The 21,920-nt window shown below is 54.1% G+C and overlaps 1 protein-coding gene across 1 annotated transcript; it reads left to right on the top strand.

Annotated features, from left to right (window-relative positions):
- The first annotated feature begins 1,124 nt into the window (after window positions 1–1,124).
- On the top strand, window positions 1,125–19,823 carry BPIFB2 (BPI fold containing family B member 2). The gene is made up of 15 exons (XM_041733376.1): window positions 1,125–1,268; window positions 3,548–3,641; window positions 5,439–5,543; window positions 6,421–6,567; window positions 8,346–8,406; window positions 9,864–9,924; window positions 14,399–14,490; window positions 14,738–14,923; window positions 15,146–15,199; window positions 15,768–15,938; window positions 16,506–16,573; window positions 16,778–16,823; window positions 17,525–17,588; window positions 17,914–17,990; window positions 19,532–19,823. The coding sequence occupies exons 1-15, from the start codon at window positions 1,154–1,156 to the stop codon at window positions 19,571–19,573; spliced, it is 1,383 nt and encodes a 460-aa protein (XP_041589310.1). The 5' UTR covers window positions 1,125–1,153; the 3' UTR covers window positions 19,574–19,823.
- Window positions 19,824–21,920: the final 2,097 nt, after the last annotated feature.

Genomic DNA, 21,920 nt, shown 5'->3' with positions numbered 1-21,920 from the left:
TGGGCCTGGCCAGGCCTGGCTGGGACGACGAGGGGGCCCTCCTAAGAGCAGTCCTCTTTCCAGAGATCTCCTGGCCTAAGAGGCCCCAGAGCAGCCCATCCCCAGGGTCTTGTAGCAGTTGGCAGCAGCCTGGTTACGTGGCAGCCCCACCACACACATAGGATGAAACATTTTGGCAAAGGCCATGTTTGCAGGGAAAACACATCACTGCAAGCAAACCTGCCCCTCCCTGGGTCCCTTCACAGTGGGTCCTGCACACCCGGGAGCCTCATAAAACAGCTTCCGCACCTGCCAAGGGACTCAGGAGGCCTTGGCCAGGGCTGAGAATCCAGTTGTCCCAGGAAACCGCCCCAGGTAGGAATGGGGATAGGGCTGGCATTCCTCCAGGGAGGAGCCTCAACTTCCCTATCTGTTCAACAGGAGTACTACTTCCAATGGCCTTCTATGGAAGGGTCCATCCCCAGTCTTGTTTTGGGAATTTGGGCAAGTGCCACTTCGCTGGGCCTCCATTAGCCCATCTCAGCAGTGGCCTCTCACTCCTGAGTTAGACACAGATCCGTCCACTTGGCTGGGCTGGGTTGGGAGGGGTTAGGGGCCATGCAAAGACCTGCTTTAAATGTATCTGGTACAGGATGAGATGAGGATAGGAGCCACCCTGGGTCCTTCCCTGGATGCGTTCATAGAGCTGGGACACTAGGATGGGCTGTCACACTGGGCTAGACTCCTGGCACCAGGAAACACAGCCCTGGACCTTGGAGTGGTGGGCCTGGGCTCTGCCCTTGGGGCAGGAAGCTGCTCTGTCTCCCTACCCATGAACCTCATTCCCTTCCTCTGGCATGGCTTGGGTCCTACGGTTAACCCCAGTTTGCTGTGTGGCCTTAGGCAAGGCTAGGTCTTCTCTGGGTTTGGGGGCCCACCTCCAGGCCAAATCTCCCTGTGGTTCCTGAGGAAGCAGGCTGGGCAGGCGATTCTTCCCAATGCAGACAGGTAGAACTGATGTATGGGGGTCTCAGGTAGGGCTGGGATTACCACGCAGGGCTTGCAACCTCTAGGCTGGGTGGGGTTCAAGCAGGCCAGAGGGGGCATGCTCTGGACAAGCTCTCTGATGCCTGTCCCTACCCCAGCCCACAGATCTTGGGGGGCAGTGGCCAGGATGGCCATGGCTCAGGCATTCAGGCTGGGTCTGCTGCTAGCGCTGCTGCTGCCTGTGGTTGGTGCCTTGATGCCGGGCACCGTGGTCAGACTCAACGAGGCCACGCTGAGCTACGGTAAGAGATGTGCTGCTGGCCTATCCTGTGCGTGTCTGCACACGTGCATGTGCACGGTCCCATGTGTGTGTATTTGTGTGTCTGTGTGTGTCTGTGTGTGGCTGTGAACTCAAAAGCCTCATGAGGACCTGGATTTTTATCTCATGTGCCACCGTGTCCCCAGTTCCCAGACAATGTCTGACAAAGTGCTGCTCAGCAAACACTTATGGAGTGAATGCACGAGTAGAAATGTGGTCAAATCTAACATGGACACAGGCATGCATGATTGTGCTTCAGTGCCCCCAGGGTGAGGGCACGCGTTGGTTTGAGTGACTACTTTTGCTTGTGTGTGTCTGTGTGTAAGTCTGAAAATTCATGGAGATGTGACTGTGTGTGTACTTGAGTGTCGGGGAGGATCTCTAACCACGGCCATGCATACAGGTGTCATGGTATGTGCATGGGTGTGTGTATGCAGGGGTGGCTGCACACCCTGGGTGTACATGCATGTGCACAGGGTGGGGGTGTGTGCACACGCATGCTGGGGGAAGGCATGTCTGGCACAGTATTGGAGGGAGCGTCCCGGAGCTATATCTCTGTGGGGTACACAGTGAGAAGACCAGCCCTGCTCTGGGCCCCTCGGGCAAGGTGTCTATCCTATGACATTGTCCCACCCTTCTAAGACTTGCCCCATCCCCTGAGAAAGGCATAATGAGAAAACTAGACCAAGGGAGGGACAAAAGCTTCTCCCCAGAGGCCTCCACAGTCCCATCAAAGCTGGGTCAGGGGCGAGAAATCAGAAGTCATTTCCCTCAAGGCCAGAACAAAGTCAGATTATAGTGTCAGGCACTCAAGTCAGACAGTAGAAGCACTGAGGCAGCAGTGTCCCCGTGGTGCACACACAGGCTTCCAGGACCTTGCATCCGGGCAGATAGGCAGGCAGTGAAAGGGGTCAGTGACCCGTGTTAGTCTGTGCCTGGCCCCTGGAGCCATGCACGGAAGCTACAGGCTGGGACATGAGGTCTGCTGCCTTCTGCTGACCATCCTCCCTCTACCTGTCCTGTGTGAGGCTCCTTTGTCCCCAGAGAGCCATCCCAGGTGCACCTGCCTACATTCTTGGGGGACATTCAGCGGGAGGTCCAGGCTGCACACACCTCTTTCTAGGGTCAGGCTGGGTGGCTTTCTAATAGTGTTTTCCTAATCCCATCTCACAAGCCCCAAAGTTTAAGCCCTGTGTTGGGGGAGCACTGTGGATGGAGTCCAGGGGCCTGGGTGTGAGTCTTGGCTCAGCCACAGACTCAGAGGGCCGGGCTGGAGAGGGGTAGCGAGAACACAGGGACCACTGGCTCCCTACTCCAGGTCTGAGGAAACGAAAGCCCAGAGTGAGTGGTGCAGTGACTTCCCAGTCCCCACAGTGAGTCTGTGTGAAGTTTGGGCCTCTCGACTCTTCAGCAGGGGCCTTGCTCCCTTCCAGCACCGCGACCTCTCATCTTTGTTCTACTCATGTTGAATTGTTTAACTAGCACCTCCCTTGCCTGGCAGCCCAGGTGTGTGAGAAGTCAGGTTGGGAGCCAGGTGCCTCAGCTGATCCAACTTCCCCTTGCCAGAGGTCTTCGCTTCTCGGTAAACCTGGCACAGTGTAGCACCTGCGTCACTCAGAACAGTGCTTGGCACAAAGGGAGCGCCAGAGAAGTGACAGCCATGATCATTACACAAATAAATGGCAACAGTAAGAGCTAACATTTCCTGTGCCCTGAGGCTTTACTGGGACACTATGTGAAGGTACCATTATAATCATTGCAAGTTTACAGAGGGGGAAACTGAGGCACAGAACAGCCACATCGATAGTGAATAGCAGACCTGGGGATTTGTATCCAGAATCTGAGGGACTCAAGAATCCTCAGCCTCCAGTCCCCGGAACAGCACCCCACCTTCTGTCCCACTCTACTGGGAAATTCTCCTTCGGCTTGGAGACTTGGAAAAGGCTCCAGAAGAGATGGGATCTGATCTGATCAAAGGGCAAAAAGGATGTTCTTGTTTTTGAGGAGTGAGGCAGACAAGATGGGGAAAGGCAGAAGCAAGAGAGGAAAGGCATGCCTTGCAGGGCCTGTGAGGGTGGAACCCAGGGCAGGCTCAGGGGGACCCAGCTGCAAGCCCCGCCCCTGCCCCCCGCCCGTGGGCAAGTGCGACCCGCCTGCCTCTGAGTCCTCTCTGCTCAACCCGTGGGGTGGAGGGTGGTGGTGGTATGGTCTTGCTTGGTGGCTCCAGGGGCAGCCTGACGTCACCCTGCTCTGGCCCCGCAGTGTCAGAAATCGGGACAGCCCCTCTCCAGCAGGCCCTGCGGGTCACAGTCCCGTATTTCTTGGACTGGAATGAAGAGGTGCATCAGCCCACCAGGTGCGTGCTCCCACCTACTGAGAAAAATGCTTCAGCCCAGTCAATGGGTGGTAGGTGAACCCCACGTATAGGTGAGTGCTCCCCACCAGCTAGATGAGTACTGTCCTCACCTCATCTCACTCATAAGTGAGCTGTCCCAAGGTGATTGAGGGGGTGAGACGGAGGTGGAGATACGGGCCGGCTGGTGCCTCCGAATTCCTAGATTTCTGCCCTCCAGGGGCCAAGACTGCTGCTTCTGGGTCCCCAGGGCTGGCAGGACCCTTGGCTACTTTCCCCAAAAATGAGACACTGAATTTAGACACAAGTCTGAGCCTAAGTACCCCCACACCCCTGTGATGAATCATGACTCAAAGGCAGAGAGATGGGGAGGCCATCTCAAACTCAGATCCGGGGGCCGGGCCAATTGTCCCCAACCACGCGGGAACAGACTCACTATTGCCAGATCCCTGGCTCCCCAAGAGAAGTCATATATATATTTAAATCTATCAAGTTTTGAATGATGGCAACTACTTAAAAAACATTGAAAACTTTAAAACACTGGATGGACAAACCAGTAGCTGGTGTGGAGGCCCCCATTTCGAGTCCCATAGGGAAGGGCTGGTGTAGGGTGGACCGGGAAGGGCACTGACACACCTAACAGTCAGGATTCCTCAGTGTTCTGTGGTCGGCCACACGTGGCTGTTTGCCAACAGCACCGAGTGTCCTTGTGGGAAGACATCCAGGGTGCTTGTCGAGTGAAAAGGAGCAGTTTCGGGGCGCCTGGGGGGCTCAGTCGGTGAAGCGTCTGCCTTCAGCTCAGGTCATGATCCTAGGGTCCTGGGATCGAGCCCCATGTCTGAGCTCCCTGCTCAGTGGGGAGTCTGCTTCTCCCTCTGCCTCTGCTGCTGCTCCTCCTGCTTGTGTTCTCTCTCTCTCTCTCTCCTGCTCTCTCTCTGTGTGAAATAAATAAAATTTAAAAAAAGAAAGAAAAGAAAAGAATTAGATTCTAGGTCAGTCTGTGTCCCAGAGAGAGTCACAGAAAGAAATCCACTAAGTGCCAACAGTGAGAGTGCCGGGGAGTGGAGGTTTTTATTTTTAAATTTTATTTATTTATTCATGAGAGACACAGACAGAGAGAGGCAGAGACACAGGCAGAAGGAGAAGTAGGCTCCATGCAGGAGCCCGATGTGGGACTCGATCCCAGGACCTTGGGATCACGACCTGAGCCAAAGGCAGACACTCAACCACTGAGCCATCCAGGTGCCCTGAGGGTGGAGTTTTGATGTAACTTTTCAAATTCATATCATTTTCCAGTGTCTGAATTCCCACCCCCAACTACAGTGTAGGGGAAAAAATGACTCATTCAGGAAAAAAGAAAAAGTTATAAAAGTGCTTAGCAATCAGAACAGGCAGCTTTGAAGGGAATGAGTTTCCCGTCCCTGAAGGGCTACCAGCCAAAGCGGTTGACTAGAGTGCTGCAGAGGGGATTTCTGACCTTCTGTGGATCCCACCTTCCAAGCTTTCCCAACCTCTGTCAGAAACTAAAAATCCCCCCACGTCCTGAACAATCATCTCCCTCAATTCCTGTCCCCGGATGGGAATCCTCTCGGCATCCTTTCCCTACCAGCTAGTTGTCCAACAACTGCTTGCATGCCCCCTAGGGTGGAGAACTCTCCACTTCTTCCTCATTCCATGGTTCCAGTAGTCAGAAAGTTCTTTATAACCTCAGTAGTGTGGCTATGGCTCATAACACCCACCACAGAGTTGATTCCAGGGTTTAATGGGGGGCCCCCCGTCATCTCCATTCCCACTCTGCAGGATCCAGATTTTGAATGTCCACGTGCCCCACTTCCACCTGAAGTTCATTGCCGATTTTGGGGTGCGCATGTTGGTAGCAGCCAATTTTACTTTCAAAGTCTTTCGGTGAGTGGCTCTCCTGGAGGAGGGGGGTAGCAGTGGGCAGAAGGATTTTCAGGGACGCTCTGAGGGGCAGAGTGAGGGGAGGGGGGCTAGCAATTGCCAGGTCCTGTGCTCGAGTCTTGCACTCCCTGTCCAGTGCTCTTTCCCACCCTTCCGCGGGGGAGCGAGACAGTGAGAATTTGAGAACCTGGGTCCTGCTCCGCAGCTGTGTAACCTGGCAGCCGGTTCACCCCTGCAGCCCTCAGTCTCCCGCTCTGTGAAATGGGATGAAACTCTGCAGCACGGCTTTGAGGGATGCAGTGAACAGCTCCACTGCTGGAATTAAAATCACACCTCCCCTTGCACAGTGCAAGGCACAGAGTAGGTGCTCAGTAAATGTAGCTGTTGGAATTATTTCTATGTATCAGCTACTTTGTATGTGTTTGATTTCCAAACTACTGGCTGGGCACTCAGAGGGATCTCTTGTTGGAACGCCTCTGTGCTGACACTACCATTGTGTGAGTGCTCACGGGGGTGGGGGGCAGGCTCCACGCAGGGCATTTTCACACGGCTACCTCACGACCGCTCAGCACAGCCTCAAGAGATAGGTACCGTCACTCTTATGTCCATCTGACAGAAGAGGATACTGAGGCCTAGTATGGGGAGTGACCGGCCCAGGGCCTCACAGAGAGAGGGGGCTGGGATCCAGACTTCACACCCATCTGCTGCAATGTCTGTGAGCCCGAGTGGAGTTTAGAGGGCCCTGAGCCTGTCCCAGGGGTGAATCTCCTGCTGAGTGAGGGTCCTGCCTGTGCCCAGTGGGGAGCAGGCTCGGGCTGGGGGTTTGCAGGGTAGGCTGTGCTGGGCGGTGCCGCCAGGGCTCAGGAATGGTGTTGTGCAGAGTCCCGGAGCCCCTGAAGCTGGTGCTGCCCGTGGTACTGCTGGCCGACGCCCAGGTGGCCCAGGGCTCCATCCGGACCCCCGTGGTAAGCATCTCTGCCTGCTTCGCACTCTTCAACAGTGCCGCGGTGCTGGATGGCAGTACCAGGTGAGTGCCTGGCAAGGGCTGGGCTGCAGAGTCCGCCACCAAGGCTCTGGGGCCTCCTCTTGAGCTTCCCACTCAAGCTTTCACCCAGTTGCCACAAGGGGCCCAAGACACACCCGTTTTATGGCTGAGGACACTGAGATTCAGGGAAGGGGAGAATGTGCAGCCAGGCCATGTCCCTCTACTGCATCCCGCCCCCCTGCAGCACATGATGACGTGTGCCAGCCGTTACTACTGTACTCAGGGAGGCCTGATGTGGCTATCCTGGGCCTCGGAGGGCTGTCCCCCACTGCAGAGACGGGGATCCTGAGGTCCAGGGGGCTGGGAGCCGTCAACCTCACTGTGAGTCGGGGCTGCCTCCAAAGCTGCCGGCGGCTCCCACCTCCAGAGCACCTGCTGTGTGCAGGGCAGCCTCCAAGCCCTTTACTACATCACAGCGGCCCAGCCAGGAAGGCGTAAGTATTCCCTCCATTTTCCAAGGGGCACAGAACAGTTAAGTGACTTGCTTAAGTTGACACAGCTGACAAATGGTGGGGGGGGGGGAGGTTCAACCCCTGTAGGCTGACTCACCTCCTGCATTATGTCTACCTTCTCATACTTGAGCTAGGTGGGCATTTGGAACTGGCCTTTTTCCCTCAGAGGGGACCGGGCATAAAGCCATTCACGCTTGTGTCCGGCAGTCGTCACGAGTTACACATGACTCCTTGCCGTTCCCATGGGCCGCGGCTGCTCACAGGAAGGAAAGCCCAGGAGTTAATGGCATTAAAACACAGCTGCCATCCAACTACCTCCCCTGAGAGGCAATTCAGTGAGCTTGGGCTGCGACTTGGATCAACATTTATGAATAGATGAAGAAGAGGTGATGCACACACACACACACACACACACACACACACACACGAATATTACTCAACCATAAAAAAGAATGAAATCTTACCATTTGCAGGATGGAGCTACAGAGTACAATGCTAAACGAAATAAGTCACTCAGAAAACGACAAATATCCTATGATTTCACTCATATGTGGAATTTAAAAAACAAATCAGCAAGTGGAAAAAAAAAGAGAGAGAGAGGCAAACCAAGAAACAGACCCTTAACTATAGAAAACTGAGAGTCACCAGAGGGGAGGGGTGGGGGATGGCTGAACTGGGTGATGGGATTAAAGAGTGCACTTGTCATGACGAGCACTGGGTGATGCATGGAAGTGCTGAATCACTATATTGTACACCTGAAACTAATATCACACTGTAGGCTAACTAACTGAAATTTAAATAACAACTTAAAGAACCCCCAAGGAACCATGGTTTCCTATGGATCCCTGCTGAGAAACAACTTAGACCCATCTTCCATCATTCAGAGGGGAAACTGAGGCACAGAATGAGGAAGGAACTTTACTAGGTGTGTCACAGAGAATTGGAGCCCAAGCAGGAAGCACCCCCAGCGTCCTGGGTTCAGAGTGACCATGAAGCCAGCTGGCCAACAATGTGGCTGAGTCTTGGCTTTTGCAGGGTCTTCTCTGTCTCCCCCAAGCCTGGCCTCAGTAGCATGTTTTGGCCACTTCCAAACCTCAAAACCAGTGACCTCTTCTTTGAGGCTCGGTTTCCTCATCTGTGGGGACAATGGTGCTGGCACCGTGTCTGGCACACGGCAAGGGGTGGAATGGGACTCACTGGCCCCCAGCTCAGAGGAGACACTTCTCTCTCAGACAGTGGCTCTGCAGGAGAAACGGGCCCGAATGCACGAGCCGGAGCTCAGGAGCGCTTTCTCTCTCTCTTTCTCAGCGTGGCCCCTGGGCTGCTGGTCCTGGTGCAGAATCATATTAAAGCTGTCCTGCGGAACAAGGTACAGGACCCCCTACCAGGTCTCCCAGGAAGGAGGGCCTTGCTAACCTCAGTAGACATGCTGAATGAAAGGAGTATTGCGGGTGTGGGAGAGATTGGGATTCTTACAGCTTTTTAATTTTTTTTAAAAAAAGATTTAATTTATTTATTTGAGAAAGAGAGCACAAGCAGGGGGAGGGGCAGAGTGAGAGGGTGAAGCAGACTCTCTGCTGAGCAGGAAGCCTGACTCGGGGCTTGATCCCAGGACTCTGGGATCATGACCTGAGCTAAAGGCAGATGCTTAACTGACTGAGCCACCCAGGTGCCCCTGTTATTATTATTATTATTTTTAATAGAAGACTGTTCATGGGGCTTCTCCATTCTCCCACGAGGCAGGAGGAGCCTGGGGTGATGGTCCAGGGCAGTAATGGAGAGGCCTAATAAGGGTGGGCTCAGGGGGTTGCTCTTGAGCCAGCCCCAGTCCATGCTGGAGCGTGGGGAGGAGGCAGTGCTTTCAAGGGCCATGTGGCTTATGAAAAAGAGACAAAATGAAAGTGGACAAGAACATGGGCACTGGCTTCAATCCTGGTCCTCTCCTTCCTAGCTGTGGCACTTGGATGAATCACCTAACCTCCGTCTGCCCCCAACTCCACACCTGTAATACAGAGGGTAAACCTCTCTCGGAGTTGTTTGTGGGGGTTGAGCACATTAACATCCATAAGGAGTTTAGAACAGTTTTGGCAGAGTGGGCACTGTGATTGCTGTTGCTATCTCAGCTCTTGTCATTAGCAGCCTGTGGCCGACCTGGTGAGAGATGGTTTCCTCTGGGCCTAGGGTCCCACAGCCAAGGAGGAGCCACTTCTTCATCTCTGCCCTTTTACACTCCACCCCATCTCCTGATCTGGTCCCTACAACCCCAGATCAACCCACTCGAGGCCGTCCCACCCAGCAGAGGTGGGCCCCAGCATTTCCATCTTGCAGATGAGGAGACTGAGGCCCGAGGCTGAAGGCAGTACAGCCTGACCTGGCCCTCCACCAGCCCAGCCTCCTCAGCTCTGCCTGGACCAGGCTTTGACTACCCTTAGCCTTGTGGTCTCTCCTCTGCCCCACCTTCGATCCCACTGACCCCAGCTTAATACACTTCTTGGGCTGCCCACTGCACCCAGGGGAACTCCAGGCTTCCTCGCTGACCACCGCCTGCCTTCACCACATGTAGTGCCCATCCCTACCTCACCCCCCCCCCTGCTGGCCCTCTCCTGTTCTTTCCTTGATGCCCATGGGCCCTAGCTTCTCCTCCGAATCCTCAGTGCCCCGGAGAGGAGCCAGAAGATGCCCACTGGGAGGTAGAGGAAGGGTGGGACTCCAGGCCGCGGCATGCAGGCTGGAGGAGGCTTCCAGACTGGGACCCTAGACTCTCACGGTCTCATCCCTTCAGCCCCAGCACCCTCTTCACCAGCCTCCGCCTCTGTTTTGCCGCAGCTATGCCTGAGCATCTCCAACCTGGTGCAGGGCCTCAACGTGCACCTGGGCACTTTAATTGGTAAGACCTGAGAGCCCAGAGGGAGGGGACTGGGGCCTCTGAGCTCCACTGGGACCCCCAAGACCCTTTAAAGATCAACCTCCGGTCAGGGTTGACCTCTGGGAGATCAATCATAGGATGACTGAATAGGTACTGATGAACTCAGGGAATCTCCAAATACTAGAATCAAGTCTTTGAATGTTTAGTGTGTGTGTGTGTGCAAGTGTGCAAGTGTGTATGCGTGTATGCGGGGGGGAGGCAGAGTACATTCCGTTTGCGGTTGTCTCCTCCCCTGCCTGGAGACTCAGAGACCCCATCCTCCTCTGGTTTTGCTCCCACATCTCCCACATTCTTTGGCGGACTCTCCCCACTGGCACATTGTGGCTCGGGCCATTCTATTCCATTTCCTCTGGACACCTCCTCCTGGAGGTCTCACGGGCTCTGACTCAGCACATCCTCAGCAGAACTCAAGCACTTCTGCTCACAAGTGCCCTCACCCCTGCTTCCGTTCTCTGGGGCCATTCACCCACCTGGAGGCAAGCCTCCCTCTCCTCTGTTCTTAGAGGCTTGTTCATCTCTGATTTTTCTGGGGCTCCTCATACTCAGGGTACTAGGAGTGTACTAGGAGAAAGTCCCGTAGGCTGACCCCCCCACAAGCAGACCCTAAGATGTTAGGGTAAGTGGCTTGAATGGGGTGAGTCCCCAGGGTGCTGGTGGGGAAGGGGGACAGCAACGCAGGGGAGGAAGGCGTGTTCTTGAGCAGGCACTGCTGTGGGCAGCTGGGGCCACCCAGGGGCTCTTGGAGACTGCGGAGTAGGTGCCTGCATCCTCCCTGTACACCACTCCTGGTCACCGCCCCACTGCCCGCCGCGCCTTCTCCACCACTGCAGGCGGGCGCCCAGGGCTCGCAGCCACCGTGCACGGTCCACACAGAAGCGTGGCCACGGTGGTGGCCTCTGCGAGGCTCCATCAGGACTTCATCTTACACTACGAAGCTAAAAGCTATGAAAGCCGGCCAGCCTCATCCTGTTTTCAGGAGTATTTATCAACATGAATAACAACCTGCCTATCCCCAGACTGGCCAAAAATGTATCCTTTGTTAATTTGGGGGGTGATATGTTCTTGGGGATCCCTGAGCAAAGTCCAGGGTTCCCTCTGTTTTCCCACAGACCTGTTTTGAAGATGCTCCTGTGTGAAGCACCTTCTTCTATCTAGTGGCTTTGCCTGGGATTCTAGGGCCTCCCTCAGGTCACCGTCATTGACTTGTAAAATCCCGAGCTGTTGACTGTGGTCAGCTACACTCTGCAATTGGTTGGCCTTGCTCTGACTTAGGGGTTTACATCTAATGGTCACAGGGTGTGGGGTAGGTGTGTGGGAGTGGGTGTGTCGGGACAGGAGGCAGGGCGGCATGTTGAGTCCATGTTTATCTGTAGTGGGTTCTTTTTTTTTTTTTAAGATTTTATTTATTTACTTGACAGAGAGCACAAGCAGGGGGAGGGGGAGAAGCAGACTCCCTACAGAGCAGGGAGCCCGATGCAGGACTCCAACCCTGGACCCTGGGATCCTGACCTGAGTTCAAGGCAGACACTTAACCGACTGAGCCACTCAGATGGCTAAACCCCCCTGTGGTGGGTGGGTGAATATCTTCATATCAAGCTAGCTTTGGCTTTCTTGTGCAAACTTTTAACAACAGTCCTACAAGGTGGCATCAGTATCCCCGGTTTATAGATGAGGAATTGGAGGCTCTGAGTCTCAAATCCGTAGTGCGGTCATGAATTGACCACAGTTCAGTTCAGTTCAGAAGGTCATGAACTGACTCATGCTGGCTTTCTCCTCTTTACATGTGACCCACTGCTCTGCCTCTACTTCATGGCCCAGCTCACAGTTCCTCAGGGAACATTCCTGGATTACGCCCACCCCCCTCTTCACCATAACTCCCATATTACCTTAACAGAAGGCACCAAGAAGGCAAGGAAACGCGACCTGGAATAAAACAACATGAAGTTAAATTCTGGCTTTGTTGCTCCAATGCTGTGTGACCTTAGGGAAGTCACGCCATCTCTCTGAGTCTAAATATTTCAATCCCCCCCCCAAAACCCCACAAAACAATGGGGCTCAGAATTCCTGCTTCTCCCCCGTGCTGCTAGCAGACAGCATAGGCTAAGTGCCTGGTGGATGACAGGCTCAGTCAACATTCGTCCCTCCCTTCTTCCTCAGATCCCCTTTCTCTCCATCAAGACGCCTTGGAATTGGGTTCATAGCAAAGACCGGCTCTTGTCCTTTGCTTTGAGGAATTAAAAAAAAATCTAGTAAAGGAAATCTAAGCATTCAGGCCTAGGGGACTGTTTACATGAGTCATGTGTGCCTACAGTGTGGGGTGACAGGAGCCACTAAAACGCACAGCTTACAGGGGCATTTTAATCACCTGGCAACATGCCTGGCAAAATGCTGTATAAGGGATCCCTGGGTGGCGCAGTGGTTTAGCGCCTGCCTTTGGCCCAGGGCGCGATCCTGGAGACCCAGGATCGAATCCCACGTTGGGCTCCCGGTGCATGGAGCCTGCTTCTCCCTCTGCCTGTGCCTCTGCCTCTCTCTCTCTCTCTCTCACTGTGTGCTTATCATAAATTAAAAAAAAATGCTGTATAATAAAAGCTAATAGGGCTGTCTGGGTGGCTCAGTGGTTGAGCATCTGCCTTTGGCTCATGTCATGATCCCAGGTGATCCCAGGATCCTGGGATTGAGTCCCGCATTGGGCTCCCCACAGGGGGCCTACTTCTCCTTCTGCCTCTCTCTTTGTGTTTCTCATGAATAAATAAATAAAAATCTTTAAAAAAAAGCTAATATTTACTGTAGCATTCTTAGCTCCATTTTACAGATGAAGAAATGGAGGCAGTCTGCCTTGAGGGCTGTGCCCTTACCTAGGCTATAATGACACTCCGTAAAGACAACAGAGAAGGGCACGAAGCTACTGAGCTTCACCACAGCTTTGCTGAGGGAGGGACAGATGGGGGGCTGTTTGTCTCTACAGAAGAAAATTCCGAAAGAAATGCATTTGAGGTTCTGAGCTATGTATTTTTCTCATCTTTCAAAAATGTCTATATGTCCACAGGGAATATGAATTATTTTAAATTTTTCATGTTTTCAGTCATCTTAAAAAATAGTAATTTATTCTTTTTAGTGTCCTGTCCTCTGAGTTTTGATGAATGTATACAGTTGTGTGACCACCACCAAACTCAAAATACAGAACATCTCTCCAGCTTCTCAAATCCCTCTGAGCTTCTCCCCTCCTGCCACCTTAATCTGAGCTGTAGAATTGGAATCATACTATATCTCTTTTACAGTTGCAAGAGATTTCCAAAACACTGGAGGAAATAAAATGATTATTATTACTTTATTTATTTTTTTAGATTTTACTTATTTATTCATGAGAGACACAGAGAGAGAGGCAGAGACATAGGCAGAGGGAGAAGTAGGCTCCATGCAGGGAGCCCAATGCGGGACTCGATCCCGGGTCTCCAGGATCACACCCTGAGCCAAAGGCAGATGCTCAGCCACTGAGGCATCCAGGTGTCCCAAAGAAATAAAATTAAATCCAGAAGAGACATTAGAAAATCAGACAGAAATCTAACATGTGTGCATGTGTACATGCACGTGTACACACACACACCCTTGGTCATCCAGAGCTTTTGAAGACCTATTGCTAAAAGCTGGGCTTTCCTGACAGTGGGGGTGAGCCTTCCCCGGCTGTGCCGGCTAGCCTAGCTGCATCTAGAGATGTGACTCACCCTTTGCAACCTTCCCAATCAGAATATTCTGAGCTCTGGGGAAACTTGCCACATAGGAACTGAACTCTCCTCTGTGCCTCCCTGGAGGCTCCCTGAGGGTCCTGTGCTCCTGCACAGCATGGCTCCAGGGGCGCTTGCCTTTTGAGTTTCTGTAAGAGACTGTGTGATGAGGTGGAGAGAGAGCGTGACTTTACAGCTGGACAGGCCAGGTATATAATCCTGGGCACAACTGCACTCATCAAACTGTGCACATGTACGTGTGTGTGTAAAATGGGTTCCTAATCTTATAGGATTGTGGTGATGATTGAACGGGACAGTGTAAGTCAAATGTCTGGACCTGGATGAATGTGAGCTCCATTCTTTTTCTGTAGTTCCCTCTTGCTTTTTTCAGGGGCTATTTGTGCCTAGAGTGACCCTTCTCCTTCCTTCTAACTTAGGGTTTCTAGTCTTCCATTAATTCGGAAGGCAGAAACCCAAATTGTCAGAACTGTGTCTAAACTAAGAGTCAATAAGCCATGAGTAGCTGAATCTTGGCTGTGTGCGTTTTGCAACTGGGGTTCACTTACTCAGAGACCTTTTCTCTTGCCCTTTCTGTTTCTTGTCCTGGGTCTGGCTAACTGAAGTCGTCAGATGGTTGAGTTTTCTGAATAGATGAGGCATGGTGGATAAGGCTAAGTGTGCCGTGTTTTCTTTTCTTCTGCTTTTGTTAGGCCTCAACCCTGTGGGTCCAGAGTCCCAGATCCGCTACTCCATGACCAATGCGCCCAACATCACTAAGGACTACATTTCCTTGGATATCAGCGTAAGTGCTCCCTTGTCAGCCCTGAGCTGGGGGCTTATTGCCTCTGAGGTCCGTGGGGTCCTGGGACATTCCTAAAAGAGCAGGGATGTTGAAGGGAGAGGAGCCAGAAGGGCATTTAGGGTGTGAGGCTGGACAACATGTGGCATGTGGGGGTGGGTGGCATCTGAGAGCCCAGGTTCTATGATGGAACCACCATCCTACTGGGGCACTCCTGCTTTTCTCCTCTCACCACCCACCAACCCCGTAGGCCATTCTTTTCCTACTGGGCAAGCCCATCGTCCTGCCTGTGGATGCCACCCACTTTGTGCTGCCGCCTAACGTGGGTGCTGATGGTGCCATGGCAACCGTGGGCCTCTCCCAGGACCTGTTTGACTCCGCCCTCCTGCTGCTGCAGAAAGCTGGTGCCCTCAACCTGGACATCACAGGGCAGCTGGTGAGGCTCGGACCTGCCGCCCAGAGCCTGTGGGACAGTCATGCCCTGCGGCCCAGCCTGGGGAGGCCCTGCAGAGGCCAAATTGTGGGTGGGGCAGCCCAAGTTTTGCGGCTACAGAGTGGCTGTTGCAAAGGTTCAAAGGCGGTCGTGGGGAGGCAACAGGTGGTCTAGCTTGAGGAGTGGCTGCCCTAAAACCTGCCATGACGTGGGGGCTAATTTCAGAAGTCTGAGGACAACCTGCTGAACACCTCTGTGCTGGGCCAGCTCATCCCCGAGGTTGGTGACATTTTTAATCATTTCAGGGACCAAGACGTGGGATCGAGGTGGGAGGTTCTTTGGCTGGGGGACCTCTGCTGGCTCTTATCAGTCCCCTGGGGGCTTCGGCATGTGTCCTGACCTCTGCGCCTCCTCCATGTTAGGGGTGGCCCCTTCTCTGCCAGATGTTATGCTGTCTCCCTCCTGTGCCTTTGTGCAGCTGCTGCCCTCTGCCTGGAGGGCCTTCTCTGCTTCCTTTTCTCTTGCGCATCTTCAAGTCCAAGCTTGGGGGTTGCCTCCTAGGGAAGGACCTCACCCCCCATCTGGTCCAGGAGACTCCTTGAACTCCCACGGCCCCTTAGCGCCCATCCCTCCTGGCACCAATCGCACAGTCTGTGCCCATCTTCATGCCTACCACCCGCTGCAGGCAGGGCATCCCCGAGGACAGGGGCCTGGGGTGGCTGCACCTCTATGGCCCAGTCACGGACGAACAGTGGCTTGATCAGGAGCGCCTGAAGCGATGAGTGGAGAGCCCACCCAGCCTTTGCCCCTAGGTGCCCTCCTCCTTCTCTCCCTCTCCACTCCCCAGGTGGCCCGCCGGTTCCCCGAGCCCATGCCTGTGACTCTCAAGGTGCGGCTGGGTGCCACGCCCGTGGCCACACTTCGTACCAACAATGCCACGCTTCAGCTGCAGCCCTTTGTGGAAGTCCAGGCTGTGACCTCCAACTCAGCTTTCCAGTCCCTCTTCTCCTTTGATGTGGTGAGTGAAGTGGGCTGGTGGGGCTGGCTGGGAGGGTGGCAACTCCCAAGATCTCACTTCCTGCCCCATTTTCCCCAGTTGCTCTGCTCTATCCATGATGGTCTCCCTGCTGTTCCTTCACTGTGCCATGACATTCCTGGTGTAGGCCCTTTGCATGTGCTATTGGGCACTGTGCCTGGGACACTCTTCCCCTTGCCCTCAGCATGGCTAGCTTCTCCTCATCTTTCAAGACTCAGCTCAGATGTTGCAGCCTTTCTCAGGCAGTCTTCTTAGACCACCCTGAGAAAGATGGTCCCCATCAGCCCTCTCCCTGCTGCCACTCTGCTGTCCTGGCACCTGCTATTAAGGACCCTGGTTACTTTGGCCATTGTTCACCTCCTCCCCCAGCCTCTGAGGGTTCCTAAGGGCAGAGACCTGGTGTTTGTTCCCTGAGCTGTGTGCAGGGTCTGGTGCATATGGGTGCTCCGCGAACACCTGAGTCAGGCGGGGAGTGGGTGGAAGCTAGTGGCCACCGGAATCTCCTCTGTGGTTCTGTGCTCTTTGACCTTGCTCTCTCTTCGTGCCCAGGTTGTGAACCTGGACCTCCAGCTCTCTGTGTCCAAGGTGAAGCTTCAGGGCACCACATCTGTGCTGGGGTAAGCAAGGACAACCTGCTGAACACCTCCGGATCCAGCCACCTCAGTGTGTTCCTCTGTGCAATGGGCCTGCAGCCACTTTATCACAATGTCACCCATTACAGCATCAGTCAGAGGAGGCTGGGTTGTAGCACATGCGGTATGGTAGGAGGAGGGATCTAGGGGGATATAGGCCTAGTCCTAGCCCTCCTCCGTTTCTTTCAGGGATATCCAGCTCACCGTGCGCTCCTCCAATGTGGGCTTCGTTGATGTGAGTGTGGGGTTGGGGTCTCTAGAGACCCCTCACAGGGTGGGGCAGGTCTTGAGTCCCTGTGCTTGCACGCAAGTGCACCTGTACGTGCCACCGTGATTGGGCTTCCACCAAGGTGCCTGGGGACGGTGGCCAGGCGGAGGGCCTACCCATCAGACAATCTGTCCTCGGGCCATCCGGCTGTCAGTCAGCCAGTCAGTCAGCCTTGGTTCTTCAGTGGGGTCAGTCCGCCAAGTGTCGCAGCCAGGTGGCTGAGGACTGGTGGGTCTGAGAATCGCTGGCAGGCCAGTATCAGATGGCGCTGGCTGCTTCTTCGGCCCCGTGAGGCAGCTGCGTCCCTAGCCACCATGCTCCATTGGCGGGCCTGTCAGCCAACACAGCCCGCCAGCCTACCCACCAGCAGTCGGTCACCCGCTGCTCAGCACCGATGGGCAGCTGGTCACCTGGCATGAGGCAGTCTGTCAGCCACCCGTTGGCCACGCAGTGTCAGCCAGGAGCGCGTCTAGGGTCCTCTCAGGGGGCGGTTTCTGGGGACCAGATGCTCTGACGGCTGACTGGGGTGTCCTGCCCTCCCCCCCCCGCCTCTGCTCTCTGTGTCTGTCTGTGTCTGCTGTGTGTTACGTGCGGCCCACCTGTCCATCTCTCCCGGCCCCTCGCTGGAGCGGGCCCACGGCCCCTGCTCCCTGTCTACATGGCTGCAGACAAATCAGATGCGCCCACTCATGGACACCGTGTTCAAGAGGCCCCTGCTGGATCACCTCAATGGTGAGCCCTGCCCCCCGCGCCAGTTGGCCCCCGCAGCCCCCTCCTGACCCACACCTGCTCCAGGCTCCCTTCCGGCCATCCTTCGCGCTGCCCGGGCTCCGAGGTTAAGAGGGTTCCCACTCTCTTAGCTTTTCAGTTCTTATCCCTCCCCAAGACTGTTTTCCCTTCTGTAAAGTGAGTACAGTAATAATGGCTCCCACCCCCCAGCCGCCTGTGGGACTCCGTGTCATGATGCGCACGAGGAGCTCAGCATGGCGTGGGCCTCCCATGGTGCTCCACTGAGGCCCCCCCATAATGAACTTGGTTTCTCCTTCCCCTCCTGCAGCTCTTTTGGGCATGGGGATCACCCTCCCCAGCATGGTCAACCTGTACTACATCAACCCTGAGGTCTTTGTCTATGAGGTAAGAGCCTATGGGTGTGACCACATGGGCTTCCTTCATCCTTCCTCCCCCTCGTCCTCCCTCCCTGCTGGTACACACAGTTGGGTCTCAGGGTCAGCCAGGCCTGGGGGTGTCCCCTGTTCCTGCCGAGACCAGGCCATGACTCCTTAGCTGTCATGAGATGGAAAATTTAGGATGTGCAGAGACACTGGTGCAAAGGTCTCACCCACCCTTTAGTCCTCATCAGGTATCATGCCAGGCCATAATCGGGGGGTTCAGTCATCCCATGATCTGGGCCTTGGGGTGGGCCTTGGGGTGCCCTTTGGTGTCTGAGGAAGATGACAGAGGAACTTCCAGTTTTGTACAAAACCTCTGCAGGCTGGACAAGGGAAGAAGGCTTCCCGACCCTTCTAAAGTCACTTTCCCTGATGAGAAATTGTGGGCCTAGGGTGAGACCCTACAACTTCTTTCTGTTTCACCTGGGATATACAATGATAATATTCTTTCTATTCACTCAACAAGGCGTGTAGGACAGAAAGCTTAGCCCAGGTCTCTGCAGCCTAACATCTGTGTGTTATTCATATTCCCTGAGTGGGACCCACTAATGTTTTCCCAGGGATGACGCCTTTGTTGCTGAAGAACTATGGTCCCAAGGCATTTGAATGATCCACCCTCCACCCTCCAAAAAAGGAACAATAGGCTCATGTTGGAGCATGGGCTCTTAGTGGGAACTTCCCCCCAAGACTCTCCCAAACAGGCACCGTCAGTGGCTAACTCACCCTGGTACTCACAAATCCAGTCAACTGGGTCCAAAGTCAAGGGTCCCTAGACCAGCATTGCCCAGAACAATGTGGGAGAGTTCTGGGAGCCTGCAGTGTCCAACACAGTAGTAACTGTGGGCCACTGGGCACATATGGTTCTTGGGCACTTGAAATGTGGCTAGTGCAACCAAGGAACTGAATTGCAAATTTTATTTAATTCTAATTGGCTTTAGTTTAATAATGGCTACTGTATTGGGGCATGTATGAGCTACACATGGGCAGGGCCTGGGTCTACTTTGTCCCCAGCATGTGGCACAGGGCGTGGATTAGAGCAGAGGCTCTGTGAAGATCTGTTGAATGAATAAGTGAATGAAGGAATGACCAGCAGGCTCTGAGCACATTTCTGCAGTGCAGTGTAGACGGCAGAGGGTATATGGGAGGTTCCTGGCTCTGCTGGGGAGCCTTGGACCCAGAGAATATGCTCTGTGTTTGGACGCCCTGTCCTAATTAATACAGCGCTGGTCCCAACCATGCCCACAGCGCACATCAATCCCCAGCCCATGCAGGGGCTCTGCCCACGTGCTCTGGCTGCATCCTCATTGTAAGTTTGCAGGGTGGGTGCTGTTAACACTCTCAAGTGACAGCAGGAAACTGAGGCCCAGAGAAGCAAAGAACTGTCCTCAGGACACAGCCAGCAGGAGTGGCAGAGCCTGAGCTCAAAGCCAGGCTGATGGGGCCGCTGGGGTCCTATCAGTCCTCGTGTGGCCTCTGACCTGGCCCATGGTGTTCCTTACCCTTCAGGGCTATGTCGTGATATCCAGTGGACTCTTATACCAGCGCTGAGGTGGGACCACCAGGAGACCTAGGAGTGGGCCAGCTCCCTGCTTCAGGGACTCTCTTGCCTCAAGCCACTTGAGAAACTGAGGCAAAGCCACACTTACCATCAGCAGCAAGCGGGATGATCCAGCCAGGCTGTTTAATCTTCTCCGCGTGACTGAGCTCCCCTCCCTCCTTTCCCCTCCTCTCCCTCTGTCCCTCCCGTCTCCTTCCCCCTCCATGTGAGCAGCATACCCCTCTTCCAGGATGTACCAACGTATCCCCTCTCACATTAAACATTTTCTTTTGAGCTGCAACTCCCAGCCAGGCCTGGTGAACTCTGTGCAAACCTGAGGCTAGTTGCTTACATCCAGTTCTTGGATCCTGTTTGTCCCTGGAGCCACCAAAGCCACCTGGAAGAAGATGAGGATGTGACCATGTCTCTGTTGACTGTATCTGTTGACTCCCTCACTTCCTTGACCAGGGAAGTTCAGAGTTTGAAAGGGGACCCTGGCGAGCAGCATGATGGCTAGAAGTTACCACGGTGGCACTTTACACACTGTGTCCTCGGCTGGTGGTGTTTCCCCTCTACAGTCCTAGGACCTCAGAGGAACTTTACAAGGCAGGCAGGCAGGCTGGTGGAGTTCCATTTGGCAGATTTGGGGATTGAGGCCTACGAGGAGAGATGTGCTGAATCTCAGAGCAGGATGGCAGCAGATGCCAAGGACTGTGCCCTCTTCCTGGGCTCCAGGACTAAGATTTCCAGTTCCTTCTTCCCTCACCCCCACCCCATCTGAGGTGTGCCCTTGGGTCACAAGCCTCAGGTGACAGGGAGTGCTTTGCCTTCTCAGGCAGTGTCTCTGTCTTGGGTTTCCTGGGACCACAGGCAAGTGTCTGTTAGAAAGAGGGGACCTGCCTTCTGGGCCTGTGGTCTCAGGATTGTGTCTTAGTCCTTTGCCTCTGAAAGCTCTTTGAACCCAGCGGGTCACGCACCTGACAAGATGGCCTAGGGAAGACACAGGGCCGTGAGCTCCCGTGAGCCAAAGCTGTGTGATTTTCTTCCCTTCATGAGCCAAGCTCTAAGCTCTTAGCCAGTGTGCCTTCCTGCCTTGATATACATGGTTCGCAGCATTCTGTTTATGTTTCTCTGGGGGTAAAAGGTGCCTGAATTCCCGCCATCCACATGCAAGGCCTTTGATATGGTGTGTCACTAGCCTCTCTCCTTGTAAGAGTTACAGATTCACCTCAAAGTCTCAGTGTGACAGGCTGAGGGGCCTGTAGCAAGCCCAGAGTTTGGGCGGTGGGGAGGGGGTACAAATGGCATGAAGGGGAGGGCCTGGCCATAACATTCAACCTGTCGACTGTGCTCAGGACAGCACAGCTCTGATTTCATTTGGTTGCTTAGTCAATTCATTCATTAATCCTACTTTTATTGGAACTTAATATAGGCTGAACCCAAGGCTAGGCGATGTGGAATATGAGAAAGAAAAACATTTTAAGATACAGACCCAGCCAGGAGAGAAAGCTAGTGACTTAGGAAAAGACTGTGGGCTCAGGATACAGGGTCCTTCTATTTAGTGGTCAGTCCAGGGAACCAACCAGTCTTCCTTCCTTTCCCTCTCCCTGTCTTCCATCCATCTATCCGTCCATCCAACCATCCATCCATCTATCCATCCATCCAACCATCCATCCATCTATCCATTCATCCATCCATCCGTTCATCCACACATCCACTCATTCATCTGATTAGCTTTTCCAACCAGTTCAGTCCTTGTCTGTCTCCATGATGGGCATATGTTCTTTCAAGAGGAGTGGGGCAGGCACTGGGGACAGGTGGGGTCATAGCTAGCAACAGGCTGCTCTCTAGACCACAGGCGGCTGCGTGCAGACCACATGGAGTACTTCCAGATGGGTCCACACACTGGCAAGGGGAGAGGCTGTCAGAGTGGAGGGGCCTGAGGGGTAAGAGGTGAGGAGAGGTCTCTGGTTTGTTTAAGGGCCATGGATAGCCTGTCCCAGGTGGAAGCTGCAGGGTGGCAGAGGGGTCACATGCTCAGGCTGTGGTTGGGACAGGCTTCACTGGTTGTTCTCACAGCCGTATGACTAACCTTGACCCTACAGGAAACCCCGCAGGAAGCGCCTCCGGAGCTTGCAACTGAGAAGGGTTAGCATCCCACTCACCCTGAAGGGGAAATGCTGATAGGAATTTCCTCATTTATCATAGGATGAGAGGGGAGGATGCATTCAGAGCAGAGGGGCAGTCACAAGGCCTGCCTCCTCACACCTCTGGCTCCTTCACAGATACCCACCCCTACCTGGCCACACACACCTTGCACACTTCCTCTCTAAGCCTTTGCCCTTGCTGTTTCTCCCC

Source organism: Vulpes lagopus, chromosome 18 (assembly GCF_018345385.1).
Source record: "Vulpes lagopus strain Blue_001 chromosome 18, ASM1834538v1, whole genome shotgun sequence".
Lineage (NCBI taxonomy): Eukaryota > Metazoa > Chordata > Mammalia > Carnivora > Canidae > Vulpes > Vulpes lagopus.
This window is presented reverse-complemented; position numbering and strand designations above follow the sequence as displayed.